This window comes from Cherax quadricarinatus, unplaced genomic scaffold (genome assembly GCF_038502225.1).
Source record: "Cherax quadricarinatus isolate ZL_2023a unplaced genomic scaffold, ASM3850222v1 Contig1358, whole genome shotgun sequence".
Lineage (NCBI taxonomy): Eukaryota > Metazoa > Arthropoda > Malacostraca > Decapoda > Parastacidae > Cherax > Cherax quadricarinatus.
The window spans coordinates 40,767-62,414 of record NW_027196384.1 but is presented as its reverse complement, the minus strand read 5'-3'; the positions used below and the strand labels follow the sequence as shown (position 1 = coordinate 62,414).

Sequence of the window (21,648 nt, the reverse complement as noted above, 5' to 3'; positions counted from 1 at the left end):
TGCCTGTCTCTTGTTGTACCAGTTATCTACCGATCCCTGTGGAGTGTTTCTGTCTTTTGTCATTGTTATCTACCCGTCTGTATGTCTCTTCCTGTCTTCTGTTATCTGCCAGTCCCTATGGCTCTTGTTTTTGCCTATTCTCCCTGTTATCACATTCTCCGTTGACTGCGCGTTATTGTGTTCCTTGTCACTTCAGAGCCACTTGCTAACAACAACAGTGCTACATCACCTCTTTTGTGTCTACTCCAGTCGCGGCACATCGCCGCCTCGTCCTTACTACGTATCTGATCACCTCTTATAAAGGTTCTAATCCGTTGTGTAATTCCAAGGGAGACTTCTGCTTGAGAGAAAGTTTATTAAGGTTCAGGTACGCATAAATACAATTGCATAAATTATCATATAAAGCAGCATATGTGTAATTACCTAGGATAACCAAAAAAAAAAAAAAGTCAGTGACTTATTTCCATTGGGATCGCTGCCCCACAGGTCTAATTTCCAAGTCTGGAAAATTCGTGGCCTTGCAGTAGCTTGGCTGTGATAAGAGATGTTTGACTTCACAGAGTTCACTCGCGAACTTTAATATTAAAATTTGATCAAGCTGAATCCTTAGCGACACCGTCTTGCTCAAGATTATGTGCGTACATCTATAGAGCATGTAGGCTACATGATGTTAAAATTTTAATTTTGAGGCAGTTTCCGTCGGGATGGGGGGGGGGCATATTTTTGCACATTATTTTACTGATTTTAGAAAAATATGTATATTTTCAACCTATCCTGGTAAGTCTATATGTAAAAAGTGCGTGTCTGCGCTATTACATATGCACGTACATACTCCATAAAGCATGCTGGACTAGCACTTTAGTACGTGCTCGTGCTGTCGTACTCATGGGTCTTCCCTAGAATATTAACCAGAGCTTCATCCACTATTTCCTGTCTAACACGATTTTGAAAGTTTTCGTTCCGTTCCCTCCAAAGAGGAGTTCTTTAAGCTAATGAAGGGCTCTCCAGCCAAGAAGTTAGAGCTACCTTCTCTTTCATTGAATCAAATATGATTACCTCCCTTTCCGAAGGTACAGTATGACAGCCTTAGTGGGTTGTACAGAATCATAGAATGTAAGGAGGAGCAGTCTATATAATTGGAAAAGATAGGCACACAGCGGTTGTTGTATCATCGGATTTCTTTAAAATTGTGATTGTAAATCGCTGTATAGATTTTCAGTAAACTACGTTATAACTTTGTTGTTGAAAGGAATCTTGGTACATTCATTTTTTCTCAGCTCTTATGCAAGTCAAGTGTCTACGTTTCTCAGATACTAGCAAGATTTTTAATAGATAAGTCAAGTGTCTGTTTTGGGAACTAACAAGGTGTTTAACAGACGTCAGGTGTCTACAAGTTTTCTCAGATACTACTAGCAAGACGTTAAACAGATAGAAGTCAGGTACTACTGCTTATTGTCCGTTAGTATATTTTCCTCAGTTTAACGAGTTTTGTGTTGTATAATTACCACAGTGGTAGTATACCACGAGCTGGTATACTACCACCTTAACTACATACTGCTTTTAGTAAGAAATTATGTCATTTTAAGCTGGATAAACTTAAGGTTACCTGATAGAGGTAAGATTTTCACGTGATGCTTTTCAGTGACTCGTGTTGAGGGAGTTGTAGTATGAGTGGAGGCAGGTATTTTTATGTTAGTTTAAAACGGAGATGTGTTAAAGTAACTTGCGTATTTTAAAGGGGCATTGGAAAGGGGGGTAACTTAGGTACTTTAAGAGTGCACTGGAGAAGTTAATTTAAAGACTTGAAAGTCTGAACAAGTAGCATCAGCAGGTGTTACTTTTATTTTGCAATTTAGTTTTGATCTTTTATTTGGCAGTTCATGACACCCGGGCAAGTTGAGTGGGTGACTTGTTTAATAATGAATGTTACACAACGGTGAGGGTGAGGTGGGTAGGTGGGTGAGGTGAGGAGTGAGCAAGCTACTGAGATTATTGAATGAGGTGGGTAGATTGGTGGGAATGGGTGGGCGAGTACGCAAGAGACTGTGGTGGGCAAGTCAGGCAAGCAAGCAAACAGTGAAATGTGAGCTAGGAAGTGGCCGATATAGAGTGGGCTAGGTCTGGCCCACTAGTGACATGTGCCGGAGGTACTCTTGCATGGTCATCCTTGATACACTGGAGAAAGGAAAGCTTGATACAACCTGCCACATACAGCAATAATAATCATATTCCATATCTTTGCTAATAAAAGGTTCATAGCTATATTTTACTGCCTTGTTACAATAGATTTACTAGATAACGTAGAAGGGGAAACATATCTCGATAACACACGAGTGTACCATAACCTCTTTATGCACATAAACTAACTGATGTATATAATTGTGACGTCACAAGAGCAAAGATATTGCCACCACATAGATTACTGAACAAGCAAAGATATTGCCACCACACAGATTACTGAACAAGCAAAGATATTGCCACCACATAGATTACTGAACAAGCAAAGATATTGCCACCACACAGATTACTGAACAAGCAAAGATATTGCCACCACATAGATTACTGAACAAGCAAAGATATTGCCACCACATAGATTACTGAGCAAGCAAAGATATTGCCACCACATAGATTACTGAACAAGCAAAGATATTGCCACCACACAGATTACTGAACAAGCAAAGATATTGCCACCACATAGATTACTGAACAAGCAAAGATATTGCCACCACATAGATTACTGAGCAAGCAAAGATATTGCCACCACATAGATTACTGAACAAGCAAAGATATTGCCACCACACAGATTACTGAACAAGCAAAGATATTGCCACCACATAGATTACTGAGCAAGCAAAGATATTGCCACCACATAGATTACTGAGCAAGCAAAGATATTGCCACCACATAGATTACTGAACAAGCAAAGATATTGCCACCACATAGATTACTGAGCAAGCAAAGATATTGCCACCACGTAGATTACTGAGCAAGCAAAGATATTGCCACCACATAGATTACTGAACAAGCAAAGATATTGCCACCACATAGATTACTGAACAAGCAAAGATATTGCCACCACATAGATTACTGAACAAGCAAAGATATTGCCACCATATAGATTATTCAACAAGCAAGGAACAAGGATGACACCACAGATTGAACAGCGGGGATACTGCCTCCACATAGATTGAACAAGCAAGGATATTGTCACTATATATATTATTGAACAAACATGGATACTGCCACCACATAGATTATTGATCAGATATTCATATTGCTGTTCATTCTCGTCCCCCAGTCATGATCGTCCAGTTGAAAGGTTACAGTGGTTATTTTCGTCAGCCTCCTTTTCAAGATGTGTCGTAACCTTTCTTTAAATTTGCTTATGCGTGATTAAATATGAATTTATTTTTATAGATTTAGGTAACATAACCTATCTAATCCTTATCCAACTTAAACCCCACCCAACCTAGCCTAATTTGTCCTAACCTAAAATAAACAGATTTTGTCTACCGTAAAGAAACTGATGCCGGAGAACTGATAGTGTTAAAATAATAATAATAAAATTAATATAATTTTATTTCTACAAGTACATGCACAAGATATAAAGGCCTAGCTGACATCAATGACATGCTACTATATAGAAAGCCCCTTGTTATACATCATATTTTATTACACAATTATTGTATTAATCAAATTGACATGCTGAATTTAGGAAAATCCAAAATTTTCCACAAGTTCTTTCGAGCTTTGGTATCTCCACGCACATTGAAGTTGGATCGAAATGTCATACAACCACCAGTAATGAAAAGAAAGAAATGGTGTAGAAACGTTTTTATGACGAAGTTTCGCTCTGTGTAAAACTTTGCCATGTTTGTTCTACAACTTTTCTTCACAAAGGTGTATCAGTTAGAGGATAAGGTGACTGGGGTCACTCGTTCTGTAGGGAAAAAGGCCCAAGCTGCAATAGTTACACATATTTCCTTAGAGAGGGTCCCTTGGTCATTAAGGTTTAAAAGGCTACATACTACATGAGGGGTCATTTAGGCTGCATGTCACCTATTCACCACAGGTCAAGAATACTTTAATCCCTAAAATAGGAATTAAACTCTCATTGTATATACACTGTGAGATGTACACCTCTCAATATATGTTGCCTGCTTGGTAAGGATCAGCGGGAGAAACTCTACGGAAAATTCCCTGTCATGTTTCAGTGATTCGTCTTTAAATTAATTTTTTAATTTTATGCGGTACAAAAATAATGTAGTTGACGTGTAATGAAACATTGTAAGGCACAGAGAAAGTTACTAGTATGCATTGCTAATGTGTTTGACTGGGTTTAACTCTGGCTCCTGGGTCTCTTGAGGATGTTAATCTACAGCTCCTCTTTCTTTTGTTTATTGATCTCCAGCTCCTGGGCCTCATAGGAAGCTTGAGTGACAGGTTAGAGCTGCAGCGCCTCTGCCTACTGGGGAGTTTTTAGGTACAGTTACTAGGCCTCTTGTGTGGGGTCGAGATACGGGAAGCTGGGGTTGTGTTGATACGTCTCTTGGATCGTTCAAAGAGGCAGGGGACGGGTGGTGTATGCTACGAGAGATACCTTTTAAGATCACAGGGATACGTGTCTAACTGACCACAGCAGTGCTCTACTTGTAAAGAGTTTGTATGAATGTAACTGTCATCCATAATTGTGTCTTATAAGAATGTGTCTTAGCTTACCGCCACCATTATTATTTATTATAAAATTTTAAATCGATGGGGAGTGCTAAACCCGTCGGTATCATAGTACAGGGGAAATGAAAGCCAATCAGGGAGGAAGCAACTCCACTTGCTTGAATCCAGGGACCCTCCCCTAGAAGAGTGAGACGATGGTGTGTTCTCTGTTTGGATCTTCTATAACTATTATCATAATCAAATCAAGCGTTAAACCAGTATGGGTCTATAATTTTCTTGGTCACTCGCAGCTGTTTATTAGTATATTTAAAAAAAATGCCCCAAACCCGATGGGTCATAGACAAGTATGCTTCATTATTGTCCGGTCTTATATAATATTTTGGCCGATATAGAACACCTATGTAACCATAGGTGTTCAATGAGCTATAGTGCATGTGTGCACAGGTGTTAGGTGAGCTATGGCGAGTGTCCACAGGTGTCTGATGAGCTGTGGTGCGTGTCCACAGGTGCTTGATGAGCTGCTGTACACGAGTGATGGTATTAACAGACATGTGTGTCCACGGGTGTTTGACGAGCTGTGTCTCCACAGGTGCTTGACCAGCTACTGCGCACGAGTGATGGTATTAACAGACGTGTGTCCACAGGTGTTTGACGAGCTACGGTGCAAGTCACCTGAGGTGTTCCGCAAGCTGGTGCCAGTGCAAGGTGACATAATACTACCAAGTCTTGGCATCTATGCTGAGGACGCCACCACCCTCATCTCTACAGTGTCTGTGGTGTTCCATGCGGCCGCTACAGTTAAGTTTGACGAGGCTCTCAAACTCTCGCTACAGATGAACGTGCTGGGTACCAAGCGCCTGGTGGAACTCTGTCACAAGATGACCAAGTTGGTGGTGAGTACAAGTGTATACAAATGGGGTTATACTTAACTACGGTACCTTTGAGAGCTTGTGTACACACATGCACACACAGTGAAGAGGTGGGGCCAGGAGCTATGAGTCGACCCCTGCAGCCACAATTAGGTGAGTATACACACACACACACACACACACACACACACACACACACACACACACGTGTGTATACGAGATGCTATCAAAAAGTTCCCATACTCGATTTTTTGCGTGCTTCCTGGGTGAAATATGGCAGAGGCATAGACACACTGCACAGTAGACTCCTTTGTGAAGTAACCTGGCAAGTTTCAGTCAGTGCAGTCGGTCATTCCGTTAACGTTAAACAGGCACTAGTGTCTGTACTTTGTTGCAATTTTTTGTGTAACAATGGAATCTTTAAAATAAATAATTGTGTATGAAATAATGTTCCAAGCTCGGTAAAATGGCTAGTGAAACTCGCAGAACATTTCAGCTAGCATTTGGCTACGAAGCAATGGGTTGGACACACTGTTTTGAGTGGTTTTCTTGATTCAAAGCTGGATGAACATCAGTTGAGGATGATTAACGTAAAAAAGCCACATCAGTGTTAAAAAAGTGAAGAAGGCTATTCGCAGATTGTCATCAGAGTATTCGGGACATTGCAGCTGCTGTGGGAGTTTCATATAGGTTGTCAAAACATTTTGTAATAAAGTTGGTAGAATTACCGACAATATGTAAAGTAAAAGGACACAAGTGCAACTAATGTGACATTTATTGTGGCAACGTTTCGCTCTCCAGGAGCTTTATCAAGCCATTACAAACAATACATGGACACAGAGGGTATATAGCACTGATCGCTGTTTCGAATACAATTAAACAAAACAACGGCAGCTTCACCATCTCCGAAGTCTTAGCAAGAATCCTCCTGAAAACAGTAAACCCTGCCATCACATAGTCTCTCCTGTTATTCTACACATTATTATTATAATCAAAAAAGAATTATTATTATAATCAAAAAAGAAAATGAAGTTATACTACACAAAGCACAGAGAGTGAACACTGAAACAAGCTGCCTCATTCCAGTTTATATTTGTCCAACCTATTTATATGTTACCCAAGTAATAGCTTTTATATCCTTTTACTCATGTACGAATTAATTGCTCTACCATATTGTATTACTTTTGTCACTACCACTACTACTACTACTACTACCACTACCACTAGTGAACTTCGAAATGGTACCTCACTAGTATTCACCTCACTCTGAGCCTTTATATACCCTCTGTGTCCATGTATTGTTTGTAATGGCTTGATAAAGCTCCTGGAGAGCGAAACGTTGCCACAATAAATGTCACATTAGTTGCACTTGTGTCCTTTTACTTTACAAAACATTTTGACTGAAAAAAATTGAAAATGAGGTGAGTGGCTTGCCATACTCCCTCCTAGCCTCATGGGCCCTATTATACCTGCTCTTAAAATTATATATAGAACTTGTCTCTACCACTTCTTCATAGAGATTATTTCACTTCCTGACCACTTTGAGACCGAAGGAATACTTTAACATCCCTGTGCTTTATCTGTCTTTAACTCTAGTGTACCCAAGTAGCTACCTTTTTCATGAAACTATATCAGTTATCAATTTTTATGTTGAAATTGTATCAGTTGTGTATTGTATTTTAATAAAATACTTGTATTTTGCTGTGGGCAGGCAGTGGTACATGTTTCCACTGCGTATTGCAACTGTGATCGTGGCGAAGTTAAGGAAATGGTCTATCCTCCACCTATTGATCCCTATAAGCTCATCCAACTCATTGACTGGATGGATGATGAAACCTTCAACTACCTTACACCCAAGTAAGTCAACATCTTCTGTCTTCATTAGTTTGTTGACATTGTTGTTTATCCTGTTGTGATTTTCATTATATAATTTATGTATGTTTGGGAGGGGGATGGGGAATGCTCTCCAAGTGATATTCTTCATTTTTCCGGCTGTGTGTAGAGGTATACTCAACCAATTGTTTTCAGGATATCTATATGGGTATATTACCTCATGAAGCTGTCTTCAGCAGGGGCAGCACCAGAATTTATATATTGGAGGGGGGAGTGCTTAGGGGTTGTTATCTGGTTGGAAGGGGAGCGAGGAGATGAAGCAGCGTTATTATTACTATTTTTATGTAGGTGCTAAGGGATGTTTGGAGGGCAAGTGAAGCTACCCCCAACTTCTCCTATTGGTGCTGCCACAGAGTCTGCTCACCTTATTATACACAAATATGTTTTTTCAAAAAGTGTGAGAGTGAGTATAGGAATACTCTTTTAGTTCTACTCAACTTGTTGTGTTTGCAAACCGTATTCGCCTATTTGTACTCACCTATTTGTGGTTGCAGGGGTTGATTCCCAGTTTCTGGTCCTGCCTCTTAACTTGCCAATCATTAGTCACTTCCTCTTAGCTTCATGGGCCCTGTTGTACCTGCTCTTAAAACTGTGTAAGCTGCCTCCTTCCACCACATCCTCACTAAGATCATTCATCTTTCTGACCACTGTGAGACTGAAGAAATACTTCCTAAAATCTCTGTGCTTCATCTGTGACCTTAACCTCCGAGACTGAAGAAATACGTACTTCCTAAAATCTCTATGGTTCATCTGTGACTTTAACCTCCAGTGGTGACTGCAAGTTCCCATTTCTTGCCTCTCAGACAGCTTATACCTGTCTTCCTTATCAATTTCCCTGAATATTTTGTATGGTTTTTATCATGTCATCCCCAGTTCTTCTGTCCTCCAGTGTCGTTAGGTCCAATTTGGTTAGCCTCTCTGCATAGCTCATGCTCCTTGGCTCAGGAACAATCCTTGTTATATACTTCTACACTCTAGTTTTTAACATACTTTTTCAGGTGCAGGTTCCATACTGGTGCTGCACGGTGCCCCGTGGCCTGGTGGCAAAAGCTCTCACTTCACATGGTGAGGGTCCGGGTTCGATTCCCGGCAAAGGGATGGAAACATTGGACGTGTTTCCTTACACCGGTTGGTTGTCTATCTTCACCCATCAGTAAAATGGGTACCTGAGGGTTAGTCAACTGGTGTGGGTCGCTAGTTATGCTCAGCATAACTAGCGACTTTCTATATAGTAGTATGTCATTTGTGTATGTGTACTCATCTGTAAATGGTTGCAAGGGTCGATTCACAGCTCCTCTGTGTTTTATCATTTGTCAAAGGCACTTCTTGATAAACACTTGACCTCTCCTTTTTTTTGGGGGGGGGGGAGGGGGAGGGGAGATTAGGTATACTCGCCTAATTATACTCGTTCTGTTGTGTTTTCAGGAATAAGTCTCAGTTAGTGAACCATGTTTTTTAACCATTAATTACTAGTTTTAATATATCCCTCACAGCATGGTTTTATTGGTTATAAATTTGCATTCATTTATGCAAATATCTTGTATGCTATTCTTATTTTATTACAGTTGATAATCTCAGTTGATACTCCTACTCAATACTCTCACTTGATATCCTTGCTTAATATTTTCAGTACATTCCCTTATTGATTGGTACTCTCAGTAGATATGCTTGCCTGATATTCTCAATAGATATCCTCATAGTGCAGGATAAGAGCAAACCTCTGATCTTGTGTTTCTTTTAAAATTGCAACTTTGAGGTGTTTTCTAGTGTGGTTTTTATAACTTTATTGATATCAGTTGATTGAATGGAAAACAAAATAGTAAGAGATGGTTTTGGCTGGTCTTAAACTGGACGTTGCTAGAAATAGGGCTCAGAGTGGGCGGAAATATTTGATATTGGCAAATTTTTTTCCTGAAGAAGGGTAGGGCCTTCCCAGGTTCACAGTGTATTTTATGGGTTTTACTAGGTCTGCCCCAGTTGTTTGGATGGTTTAAATCATTACCAATTATTCTTGGTCATATTTTATTATCTGAGAAATAGGGTTAAACTTTGTGATAATGTATTCAAAATACAGGGCAAGTGATATATAGTAGAGGCCTGGGGACATGATTAATGAACAGAAAGTAGGTTGCTTTAGCAGCTGAAATACCTAAAGAGTTTATTTTGAACTGTTTTTAAAGTGGGAAATTTTAAATTGTGTATAAAACTGTCCTGTTTTTAAACTGAAGAATTTTAAGTTTTGTATAAAATTAGCTAAATTACCAACTTCTGTACACATTATAGGGTAGTTCTGATAGTTGAATGGGAATTTTGTTGTGCTCAGTCCATAGAACAGAAGGTATTCTGACAAAATAGCTATGAATAGGTTGAATTGAGCATTGGCATTAGCTTAAAATAAGATTCCAAGTGGGCAAAACTACCAATGTGTAAACTGCATCCAGACTGCAACTTTGGTGCCTGCATAATTCCATAGGTTCCCTATCAAATTTTGCACTTGTGATGTCATTATTTTAAGAAAAAGATTCCCTGCCATTTCACATAATCTTTTTTTTTTATTATTTTCAACACTGTCACCCATTTAATTTTGGGATGCCGCAGTGAAAGGGTTAATATGCTTTCAATAGGTTATTTTTTTTTCACACTAACCTGTGACAAGTGTTCTTTGACAGATTAATTGGGACACGGCCAAACACCTATACTTACACAAAGGCTTTAGCAGAGCATGTACTGGTACAGGAGGCTGGATCATTGCCCTTGGCCATTGTTCGGCCGTCCATAGGTAAGTGCTGTGTCATTAATTAAATGTATTATCATCCTAGTCATTGTTAATCTACGGTTGAATTTTTTTTATTTTTTTAACACGTCAGCCATTTCCCACCAAGGGAGGGTAACCCAAAAAGAAAGAAAAAACTTTCATTATCAGTCAACACTTTCACCATCACTCATACATAATCACTGTCTTTGCAGAGGTGCCCAGATACAATAGTTTAGATAATCACTCCAAACTGCAGTTTGGAGCAGTTTGGTTGAATTGTTCTTCACATAATTTTGGGGCCAAGAATGATCTCTTCACAGTGGTGAGACTTGTGACCATATATGTTCCAATAAGTTTTTCAGAATTTATGGTGTCTAGGACAGTATCGGAAGATTCTTATAAAAAGAACATTAGCATATGTTTGAGCAAAACCAAAAGCTCTTCTGAGTTTGATCCCATGATACCAGAGGTGGGTCAGGGTTTTGGACAATGGCAACTCATGGTTCTTCAAAATTGGTATTTAATCTGGGAATAATTAATCTCCCTGGGAAAATAGTTCTAGGGAGATTCAATTAGCTGACAGCACTTTTTATTATTATTAATATCAATTTTTTTTTTATATTACACACCAGCTGTCTCCTGCCGAGGTGTGGCAGCCTGAAAAAGAAAATAAGAGTTTTTCTTCTTTTTTACATTTGGTACTTTAAACAGGTAAAGGGGTTACTAGTCCCTTGCTCCTGGTATTTTAGTCCTCTTACGACAACTATGACTTATGGAGGAAAGATTCTTCTCCACCTCCTCATGGAGTTAATACCAAGGTTTTTTTTTTTTTTTTGACAAGTCGGCCGTCTCCCACCGAGGCAGGGTGACCCAAAAAGAAAGGAAATCCCCAAAAAGAAAATACTTTCATCATCATTCAGCACTTTCACCTCACTCAAACATAATCACTGTTTTTGCAGAGGTGCTCAGAACTCAACAGTTTAGAAGCATATACGTAAAAAGATACACAACATATCCTTCCAAACTGCTAATATCCCAAACCCCTCCTTTAGAGTGCAGGCATTGTACTTCCCATTTCCAGGACTCAAATCCGGCTATATAAAAATAACCAGTTTCCCTGAATCCCTTCACTAAATATTGCCCTGCTCACACTCCAACAGATCGTCAGGTCCCAAATACCATTCGTCTCCATTCACTCCTATCAAACACGCTCGTGCACGCCTGCTGGAAGTCCAACCCCCTCTCCCTGATGTCTCATCACTAAAATTAAAGTAATAGTAATACCAATTATTTTAATTTTAGTGATGAGACATCAGTGGAAGGTTTATCTGTGGAGGCAAAAAGTGGGAATGCACTGTAGTAGTACCAGCACATTGCTATAAGGCTAGAGGTCTGGAGTGTGAATATTATGCAAAGAATTTGGAGGGTAGAAATTAGAAGATAGTGCGGTTGCCCATAGGTAGTAGGTTGATAGACAGCAACCGCCCAGGGAGGTACTACCATCCTGCCAAGTGAGTGTAAAATGAAAGCCTGTAATTGTTTTACATGATGGTAGGATTGCTGGTGTCCTTTTTTTTGTTTCATAAACGTGCAAGATTTCAGGTACGTCTTGCTACTTCTACTTACACTTAGGTCACACTACACATACATGTACAAGCATATATAAACATACCCTTCTGGGTTTTCTTCTATTTTCTTTCTAGTTCTTGTTCTTGTCTATTTCCTCTTATCTCCATGGGAAAATAGAACAGAATTCTTCCTCCATAAGCCATGCATGTTGTAAGAGGCCACTAAAAGCTGAAAGCAAGGGGCTAGTGACCCCTTCTCCTGTATATATTACTAAATTTAAAAGGTGAAACTTTCGTTTTCCTTTTGGGCCACCCCGCCTCAGTGGGATACGGGTGGTGCGTTGCAAGAAAGTAGAGTGCGGTTGCCAGATGTATAATTTGTAGTCGAAAAGGAATTATTAACATGGTTTGGTCATTTAGAAAGGATGGAATAGAATAGGAAGAACAAGAGCATGTGCATAAATCCAGGATGGCAGGAGGGGTAGGGGTTGTTTTAGGAATGGTTGGAAGGAAGAGTGTGAAGGTTTTCCATAGTAGGGGTTAAGCACCAAGCAGGCCTGTGAGTGTGCTAGACTGGGACAAGTTGAAGCAAGTGGTTTTAGGGATTTGACATGTTGGAGTGTGAACAAGGTAAGATTCTGAGATCCTCCCTTCAAGGAACATTCCCAGGAAGATGTCAACACAGTGATTCAATATAGTACTAATTTTTTTTTTTTTTTTTTTTTCAACAAGTCGGCCGTCTCCCACCGAGGCAGGGTGACCCAAAAAAGAAAGAAAATCCCCAAAAAGAAAATACTTTCATCATCATTCAACACTTTCACCACACTCGCACATTATCACTGTTTTTGCAGAGGTGCTCAGAATACAACAGTCTAGAAGCATACACATATAAAGATACACAACATATCCCTCCAAACTGCCAATATCCCAAACCCCTCCTTTAAAGTGCAGGCATTGTACTTCCCATTTCCAGGACTCAAGTCCGACTATATGAAAATAACCGGTTTCCCTGAATCCCTTCACTAAATATTACCCTGCTCACACTCCAACAGATCGTCAGGTCCCAAGTACCATTCGTCTCCATTCACTCCTATCTAACACGCTCACGCACGCTTGCTGGAAGTCCAACCCCCTTACCCACAAAACCTCCTTTACCCCCTCTCTCCAACCCTTTCGAGGACGACCCCTACCCCGCCTTCCTTCCCCTATAGATTTATATGCTTTCCATGTCATTCTACTTTGATCCATTCTCTCTAAATGACCAAACCACCTCAACAACCCCTCTTCTGCCCTCTGACTAATACTTTTATTAACTCCACACCTTCTCCTAATTTCCACACTCCGAATTTTCTGCATAATATTTACACCACACATTGCCCTTAGACAGGACATCTCCACTGCCTCCAACCGTCTCCTCGCTGCTGCATTTACCACCCAAGCTTCACATCCATATAAGAGTGTTGGTACTACTATACTTTCATACATTCCCTTCTTTGCCTCCATAGATAACGTTTTTTGACTCCACATATACCTCAACGCACCACTCACCTTTTTTCCCTCATCAATTCTATGATTAACCTCATCACTTCAGGTATATCATGTAAATATGGATACCAAGGAAATTACTCACTCAAGAAAACACCTTGGTTAATAGATCACAGAAGGGGTGAGGCTTGAACCCCTGGCAGGCAAATCCTTAAATTCACAATCCAGTGTGCTAACCATCATGAGTTCGAGTCCCATGCACTCTGTGATTTGTTTGGAATTATATTACTACGATTTTGTGAGTCAACTTGGTTAATGTTTTCAAAAGTTTTAAAAAGTAATAAAAATTTATTAAATTTATAATCTGAAGCTTTCTCTAGTATATTAAATTAAAATTGGTGAAATTTGACACATTAGGCAGAGTGAATATTATGCCTAGAATATTGAGCAAAGAAATTAGATATGGGTGTATGAAAGTATCATTGAAAAAGTGGAGGAGGGGTTATTGAGATACTTTGGCCATTAAGAAAGAGTGGAGCATGATAGGGTGACCAGGAGGGTATATGGATTCTGGGTGCATTCAGGAAGTGATAAAGGGAGGGTGAGAAGAGCTTTTGAGTAATATTGTAGGCACTTGAGCATTTAATAGGTATATGTGAGCAATTTAGAGTTAGTGGAGACCAAATTTTGGACTTGATGTGCTGTTGGAGTAAGAGCAAGAGAACATTTATGAAGAGATTAAGGGGAATCCTATTAACCTCACTTGATTTCTAGAAGTGGGTGTTAAGTACAGTTCCTGCACTCTGAAGAAAGGGATAGGGATATTGCAGTTTGTTGCTCTAAGTTGATATCTACACATTTCTGACAAGACTGCTTTTGAATGAGTAATGATAAATGTGTTTTCCCATTTTGGGATCTCTCTCCTGGTGGCACACGTATTTGGCAGATGTAAAAAAAAAATTACTTCTTAGGTGTAGGCTTTTAAAATCCAAACCAACATTATTGAAATGCAGAAGTTTTTGGAACTGTCCAGGTTTGTGACACATGATTTTTTAATAATTTATAGATGGATATTTACCCAACACCAGGGGCTTTCTTTTACCTTTTGTGTCTGTGTGTATGAGTGTCAATTATTATAGAGCTGTTTCAGCAGTTGTTGCAGCTTCCTCTTGGTTACAGTTCATTTTTAATATAAGTAAAGCCTTTTTATTGTAATTATTCTTTCAGGGTATGAGCAATATTTATGTAGTAATCATTAAAAATTTTGTTCTGTATGCCATTTTTTTTGTTATGTATTATCAATGTGTGATTACCTACTTGTGGTTACATGAGCAGTGCTAAACTTATGGTGTCCCATCTTCAGTATTCAGTCTATTGTACAGTTTTCAGCGGCTGTAATATTTGCTTCCTCATTTATGATTATTCATGTGAGCCTACTTATAATATAGGCAATATTTATTTTCCAAGTGGACCTGAGATTTTCTTCATAAGCCTCAACAACTATTTTGGTATGATATAAACTTGCTGGAACAATGCCTGTGACTTATTAAAGGTACCTTAGCCAGGAACAAGGTGGGATTCACTTAGTCAGATCATTACTAGTGGGATCCAGTAGTGCAGAACGTGACAAGCTACACTCACATCATCCTCACCACACTTAGCTCCCATTACACCATAATACTTACTGTTCTGCTGTAGATATGTTTGTAGAATTTGGTGTTTGTTTTAGAAATTATTGGGTTATCTTCAGATGACTACTTGGAAGTGCAGTATACTGTATAATAGGTATGTAATTTATGAAAGTTACAGAAGTCTAAAGAAATATTGGCTTTTCAGTTCTATGCATTTTTTATTATTGTACTGTAGAAACAGTGGCACCTTCTCTGTTGTGATCTAATTTTAGGAAAATACCCGGGACAGAAAGGTATCAGAAATACAGGTAAATTTAACTCATGATTTGTATCTAATTGATATATTTATTTGTAAAGGTATACTAATTTTTCTCCTTAATTTTCTTTCAACAGCAACATATTAAAAATCTTTCTTTCAACAAACCGGTCATATCCCACCGAGGCGGAGTGGCCCAAAAGGAAAAACGAAAGTTTCTCCTTTTACATTTAGTAATATATACAGGAGAATGGGTTACTAGCCCCTTCCCCCCAGCATTTTAGTCGCCTCTTGCGACACGTATGGCTTACAGAGGAAGAATTCTGTTCCACTTCCCCATGGAGATAAGAGGAAATAAACAAGAACAAGAACTAGAAAGAAAATAGCAGAAAACCCAGAGGGGTGTATGTATATATATGCTTGTACATGTATGTGTAGTGTGACCTAAGTGTAAGTAGAAGTAGCAAGACGTACCTGAAATCTTGCATGTTTATGAGACAGTAAAAAAGGACACCAGCAATCCTACCATCATGTAAAACAATTACAGGCTTTCGTTTTACACTCGCTTGGCAGGATGGTAGTAACTCCCTGGGCGGTTGTTGTCTACCAACCTACTGCCTAAAATATTAAAAATATTCTTGTATATTCTTGGCAGTTGCGGCAGCATGGCGTGAACCTCTACCAGGATGGGTTGACAACCTCAATGGACCCACAGGATTGATTGTAGGAGCCGGTAAGGGCATGCTCCGTACCCTTCACTGTCGAGGAGAGCTGGTGGCTGACCTCATCCCTGTTGATATACCAATCAACCTGCTTATAGTTACAGCCTGGCACACAGCCACTCACAGGTACAATATACAGAAATATAACTTACAGCTTCTGCATGAAAATTATACTTAAAACAAGAAAATACTCTTCACAGGTAATGCACAAAAATCCAACACACATACAGTAGTATGCGAAAATATTTTTGACGTAATTCATAATTAAATTAATTGGCACAGGGATGTGGCAACCATGTGGCTTTATTTTTTTAATCTATATGTTTTTTAATCTTTATATTTTTTCAAGGTTGGAGCAAGAAGTAATTTTTTTTTTTTTCAACAAGTTGGCCGTCTCCCACCGAGGCAGGGTGTCTACATAAAATACCCAATCTAATCATACAGGATGGTTTTCCTGTTACTTAATGATGATGATGATGATGATATCTTTGTAGCTACACGAGCAGAGCTGAGCTCGTGGTGTCCCATCTTAAGTATTTAGTGTATTAGAAACAATATACAATGGACCCCCGACATTCGATATTAATCCGTTCCTGAAAGCTCATCGAATGTTGAAAATATCGAAAGTCGAATTAATTTTCCCCATAAGAAATACGTAATGGAAATCAAATTAATCCGTGCAAGACACCCAAAAGTATGAAAAAAAAAATTTACCACATGAAATATTAAGTTTAATGCAATAGAATAATTACAGTAACAACAATAACAATAGATTAATAACAATAGAATAATTGACACTTACCTTTAATGAAGATCTGGTGATGATTGATGGGATGGGAGGAGGGGAGAGTGTGGATGGTGTTAGTGTTTAGAAGGGGAATCCCCTTCCATTAGGACTTGAGGTATCAAGTCTTTTTTCTTGAAGGGTTGGCATTAGAAGCTTTCTTGGGGCCCATGGTTACTTATTTTGCAGAAACAAGCACCAAAAACAGTGATAATATGGATAATATGGAATGTACCGAATGTATCCTTAGATGTGCGCACACTGGCTGGCTTGTAAACACTGGCACACACGGGGCAGTTCAGGCCACATGTGGACACGTCTCGTACAAATCGTATCGAATAGCGGGTTTTCGATCGAATGTCGAGGCAAAATTTTTTGCTTTAAAATGCATCGATTGTCAGATTTATCGAATGTCGATGCTATCGAATGTCGGGGGTCCACTGTAGTTTCCAATGGTCACAGCACATACTACCTCCTCTTATGAACCATTACATTGTTCTGGCACTGTAGGAGGTACAGTGCTTGCACTCTGAAGGAGGGGTGGGTAGGCTTCAGCTCAGTGGGTCATTTGAACTATGATGTCAACACAGTTCTGGAAAGAGTGATTGAATGAATGATGATGAATGTGTTTCCTCTTATAGGGTCACATTGGCATGGTGGAAGAATACTGGTGTGTTAAAATAATTATGCATGTACCCGTGTTCAATTTTTTTTTTTTTTTACCTCAGTGGTCACCTCCCACCAAGGCAGGGGTTGCTGAAAGAAGAAAACATGTGCACTAGAAATTTGCCAACATCACAACAGTCCTACACCTTCAGAGTTCAGGCATTACCCTTCCTGCCACCAGGACTAAAGTCTGCCTAACTGGTTTCCCTGAATCCCTCCATCAATGTTACCATGTACACACTCCAACAGCATGTCCATTAACCCTTTCAGGGTCCGTCCCGTAGATCTACGGCTGGTCGGTGAGTGTCCAAACCGTAGATCTACGCCCAAATTCTAGCGCCGTCAAATTTAGCGCGAAAGCGCTCATAGGCCTACATATGAGAGAATGGGTCTGCGCCGTGGGTGTGCGCCGTAAACAAAAAATCTAGGCGCCTGCATAGCATTGTGGGAACGCCGGCTCAGTCACCCTTGTTCACCATGCCTCGTCGCAAGTCAGCTCTCACTCCCCGGAAAATTGGGACTCTCCTCTTCCTGTCTGATAGTTCTGACACTGATGGAAGTGGAAATGAAGACAAATTCTACGGCTTTGATAAGTTAGTGACCGAAAATAATGACCAGGATATCGATAATAGTGCAGAAAACCCCGACGATCCTCGACCTTCTACCTCTGGTGTGGGCACTCGTGACTCACGGTCGGGTGTTCCTAAACGTAAGAGAAAACTAATATTTTCCCATGGCCTGGCCTCTGACTTCAGTAATGACGATGATTCTGACGTGGATTGTGATTTTATTGCGCTCGACGATCATTCGAGTAGTGATAGTGAGGAAACATATTCACCAGTGAAGCGTCGGTATGTTCGCCGCCGCATGCGCTCGGGTAGTGTACCCTATGCTGTGCCCAGGGGACGGAGTACATCCCGGAGTACATCCCGGAGTACATCCCGTGGCCCTACACCCGTTTTAGGTAGTGATAGTGAGGATGATGTGGCTACACTTGGCATGGATGGGCCACAGACATCAGTGGATGGTGTTAGTGGGGCTGGTGGTGGTAGTGGCACCGCCATGCGTGACTCGCTGTGCCACGCGGGGACCCACGCTGCTGACTCGTCAGTTCAAGGACAAAGCGGAGCGTCACCCACCAGCCCACCACAACCACCAGTACAACCAGCCTATGATGTCCAGTATCCACCAGCAAACCGTATCTGGGATTGGCAGCAAAATCCCAATTTTGTTCCCAGCCCTCACCACTTTGATGACTCTCAAAGTGGAATTCTACCTACCTGTCCCCTTGGAACCACGGCCAATGAACTGGAATTCTTTGAATTATTCTTTGACCAGCCATTGATGGAAATTATTGTCAGGGAAAGTAATAAGTATTTTCAGTACACCATGGCAAATACGATCTTATCACCACAGTCAAGACTACACAGGTGGAAAGAGACTACTGTTGCAGAAATGTATTTGCTTTTTGCAACAATAATGCTTATGCCTCACGTCTATAAGCATAATATAAAAGCATACTGGTCCACAGATCGGCTAATTTGTACCCCATCCTTCAGTGAAATAATACCAGTGAACAGGTTTATCTTACTCTTACGTATGTTGCACTTCTCTGACAAAACCAGGCCTGACAGAAGTGACAGGTTATACAAGATTAGAAATGTTTTCATGTATCTCAAACAAAAGTTCAGGATATACTTTTATCCATTCAAGAATCTTGTAATTGACGAGTCTTTGATTTTGTTCAAAGGTAGACTGTCATTCAAGCAGTATATACCGAGCAAGAGGAACCGCTTTGGTATAAAATTGTTTGTACTCTGTGATTGTGACAGTGGCCTGGTGTTGGATATTGTTGTATACACGGGTAGTAAAACATTGAAAGATACCAAGATGTTATTGGGTATATCAGGTGACGTAGTGAGAAACATGATGGCACCTTATCTTGGTAAGGGCCATACATTATATACCGATAACTGGTACACAAGCCCATTACTCAGTGATTTCATGCGAGTGAACAAGACAGATGTGTGTGGCACAGTGTGTTCTAATCGTAAACATATGCCCAGGCTCAACGCAGGTGTTCGTGGTGATGACGTGCAGGCGTTTACTGCCAATGACATCATGGCATTACGGTGGCATGACAAACGAGATGTCACATTGTTGACAACCATTCACCGTAATGAAATGCAAGACAGTGGCAAAGTTGATCGAGTGACTAATGAACGTATTCGAAAACCAGTGACAGTGATTGATTATACACAAAACATGCGCTTGGTTGACAAGTGTGACATGCAGATTGGTTTTGTTGACTGTGTTCGTAAGAGTTACAAGTGGTACATGAAACTTTTCTTCCATCTCATGGACATTTCAATGCTGAATGCATATAATATGTACCAAATAAAGACTGGTAACAGACCACCGTATGGTGAATTTTGTTTGTCTGTTGTCAGACAACTCATAATGAAGTACCAGGTAACAACACCTGCAATACAACATGGTCCTCGAATTCATCACAATATACCCAAGCGTTTGAGGAGAGAAGGTGATCATTTCATAATACAGCTTCCTTCAACTCAAAAGAAATTTGCTCAGAAGAGATGCATCGTCTGTGCACAAACAAAACGACGGCAACAAAGACGCAAAGACACTCGGTTTATGTGCGAGGAATGTAAGGTACCTCTGTGCATGGTGCCTAGTTTCAAGGAGTTCCACAAGCTCCAGCAGTTCTAAAACCATGTCCAGTGATTGTAAATATGTAAATATATGATAGAACATTAGTATTATACAATATTTGTGCATGTTTATTGTAATGAACAACAGTGGTAAACAATAATATGATAATAACTTTAGTGTGGTTATTGTGTTCAATACAGTGAGTATATATATATCAATTATATACAGTATTGGTCTCTCAGGCCCCAAATGTTAGTAGGAATAGAAAAAAATTGGAAAAGAAAAGAAAAAACAACTAAAACAACAAAATAATATAATACGCGTATGTGGAATTCGTCGATGTTGCTGCCACCACATCATTTTCTACAAACTTCTTGGCACTGTATCTCGGTAAGTACTTGTCAGATTCTAATTTTTTTTGTTTTATTACCTTCACAAAAATATGCTCTTTAATTCTGTTAGAAAAAATAATTTTTTTTTTTTTTTTCAAAATTTCTTGGACACTGGTGCATGACTTCAGATTTTGGCCTTGGACCCTGAAAGGGTTAAAAACTACCTATCTTCACTTCTCACACAAGCCTGCTGGATGTTCAAGCTCCTAAACTTCAAGCATATCTTACTTCCCCTCCCTCTTCATCATCCTATTCCTCTCCACAGTCCCAAACCACTCCTCAGCCCTCTAAATTATGCCCTTGGTGACTCCTACTTTTAATTTTTGTACTTCAAATTCTCTGCATGATGTTCATACCACACATTACTTTCAAACTTAGCATCTATCTATAGCCTCCTCACTACAGCATTTGAAACCTATGCCTCACACCTATATTAAAGTGTATCACTATACCCTGGTACATACTCTTTCTTTGCCTTCATGAATAAACTTTTCTTTCCACAGATATTTTAACACCACCAACTTTTTTCCCCTGTATCTATTGTATGATTCACCTCTTCTCTCATAGACCCATTTTCTGACATGTCCAACCCCAGATATCTAAATACATTCATTTACTCCATGTTCCCTCTCCCCAATCTGATATTCATTCTATCATTACCTAGACTTTTTGTTACCTTTATCACCGTGCTCTGTTCTATGTTCACTTTTAATTTCTTTCTTTTACATACCTTCCAAAATTTGCCTTTTTTTTTCTTGGGGTGACTTACCTTATGCAGGAATGGACAAAACAGTCTTCCTACTTGTTGATGATTCTGTGGGTTATCATCACTGCAGCATGTTTGTGGGCCAGTTCTGGTTAATAACCTGATCAGTCAGGCTACTGGTGCTAGAAACACATTCTACAACTCGGGCGTGACAACCTGCTGGTTAGGAATTGCGTGACAGAATGTGTCAGATTCCCTGTCTGTAATTAACAAGTTGGGGTTTTTGTTAATTTAAAAAATGTGCTACAATTTTTTTTTGTTTTTCCACCAGCCCAGGATTGAACCAAAATCCTTCAGTTGTGAGTTGAAGACACTACCATTGAGCTATAAGCCATGTAGTGTTTATTATGATTTTACTGTGGAGATAGATCTCACCCTAACTTCCTCCTCCCTTAGTTTATACACCTTCACCTCTCTCTTACTGCTGCCATTTTCCTTTTGTCCCATCTACCTCTTACTCTAACTGTAGCTACAACTAGATAGTGACCCGATATATCCATTGCTCCTCTATAAA

General features: G+C 39.7%; 1 protein-coding gene across 2 annotated transcripts in view; it reads left to right on the top strand.

The window, feature by feature from the left end:
- Positions 1–21,648, top strand: part of LOC128700022 (putative fatty acyl-CoA reductase CG5065) — a 51,989-nt gene that overhangs the window by 14,078 nt on the left and 16,263 nt on the right. Inside the window, exons 3-6 of one of the 2 annotated variants that reach the window (XM_070080961.1) lie at positions 5,319–5,567; positions 7,255–7,400; positions 10,106–10,215; positions 15,787–15,979. In XM_070080961.1, coding sequence (XP_069937062.1) covers positions 5,319–5,567; positions 7,255–7,400; positions 10,106–10,215; positions 15,787–15,979 — 698 coding nt within the window. The remainder of the gene's footprint in view (positions 1–5,318; positions 5,568–7,254; positions 7,401–10,105; positions 10,216–15,786; positions 15,980–21,648) is intronic. The other variant, XM_070080962.1, reaches the window with a different exon arrangement.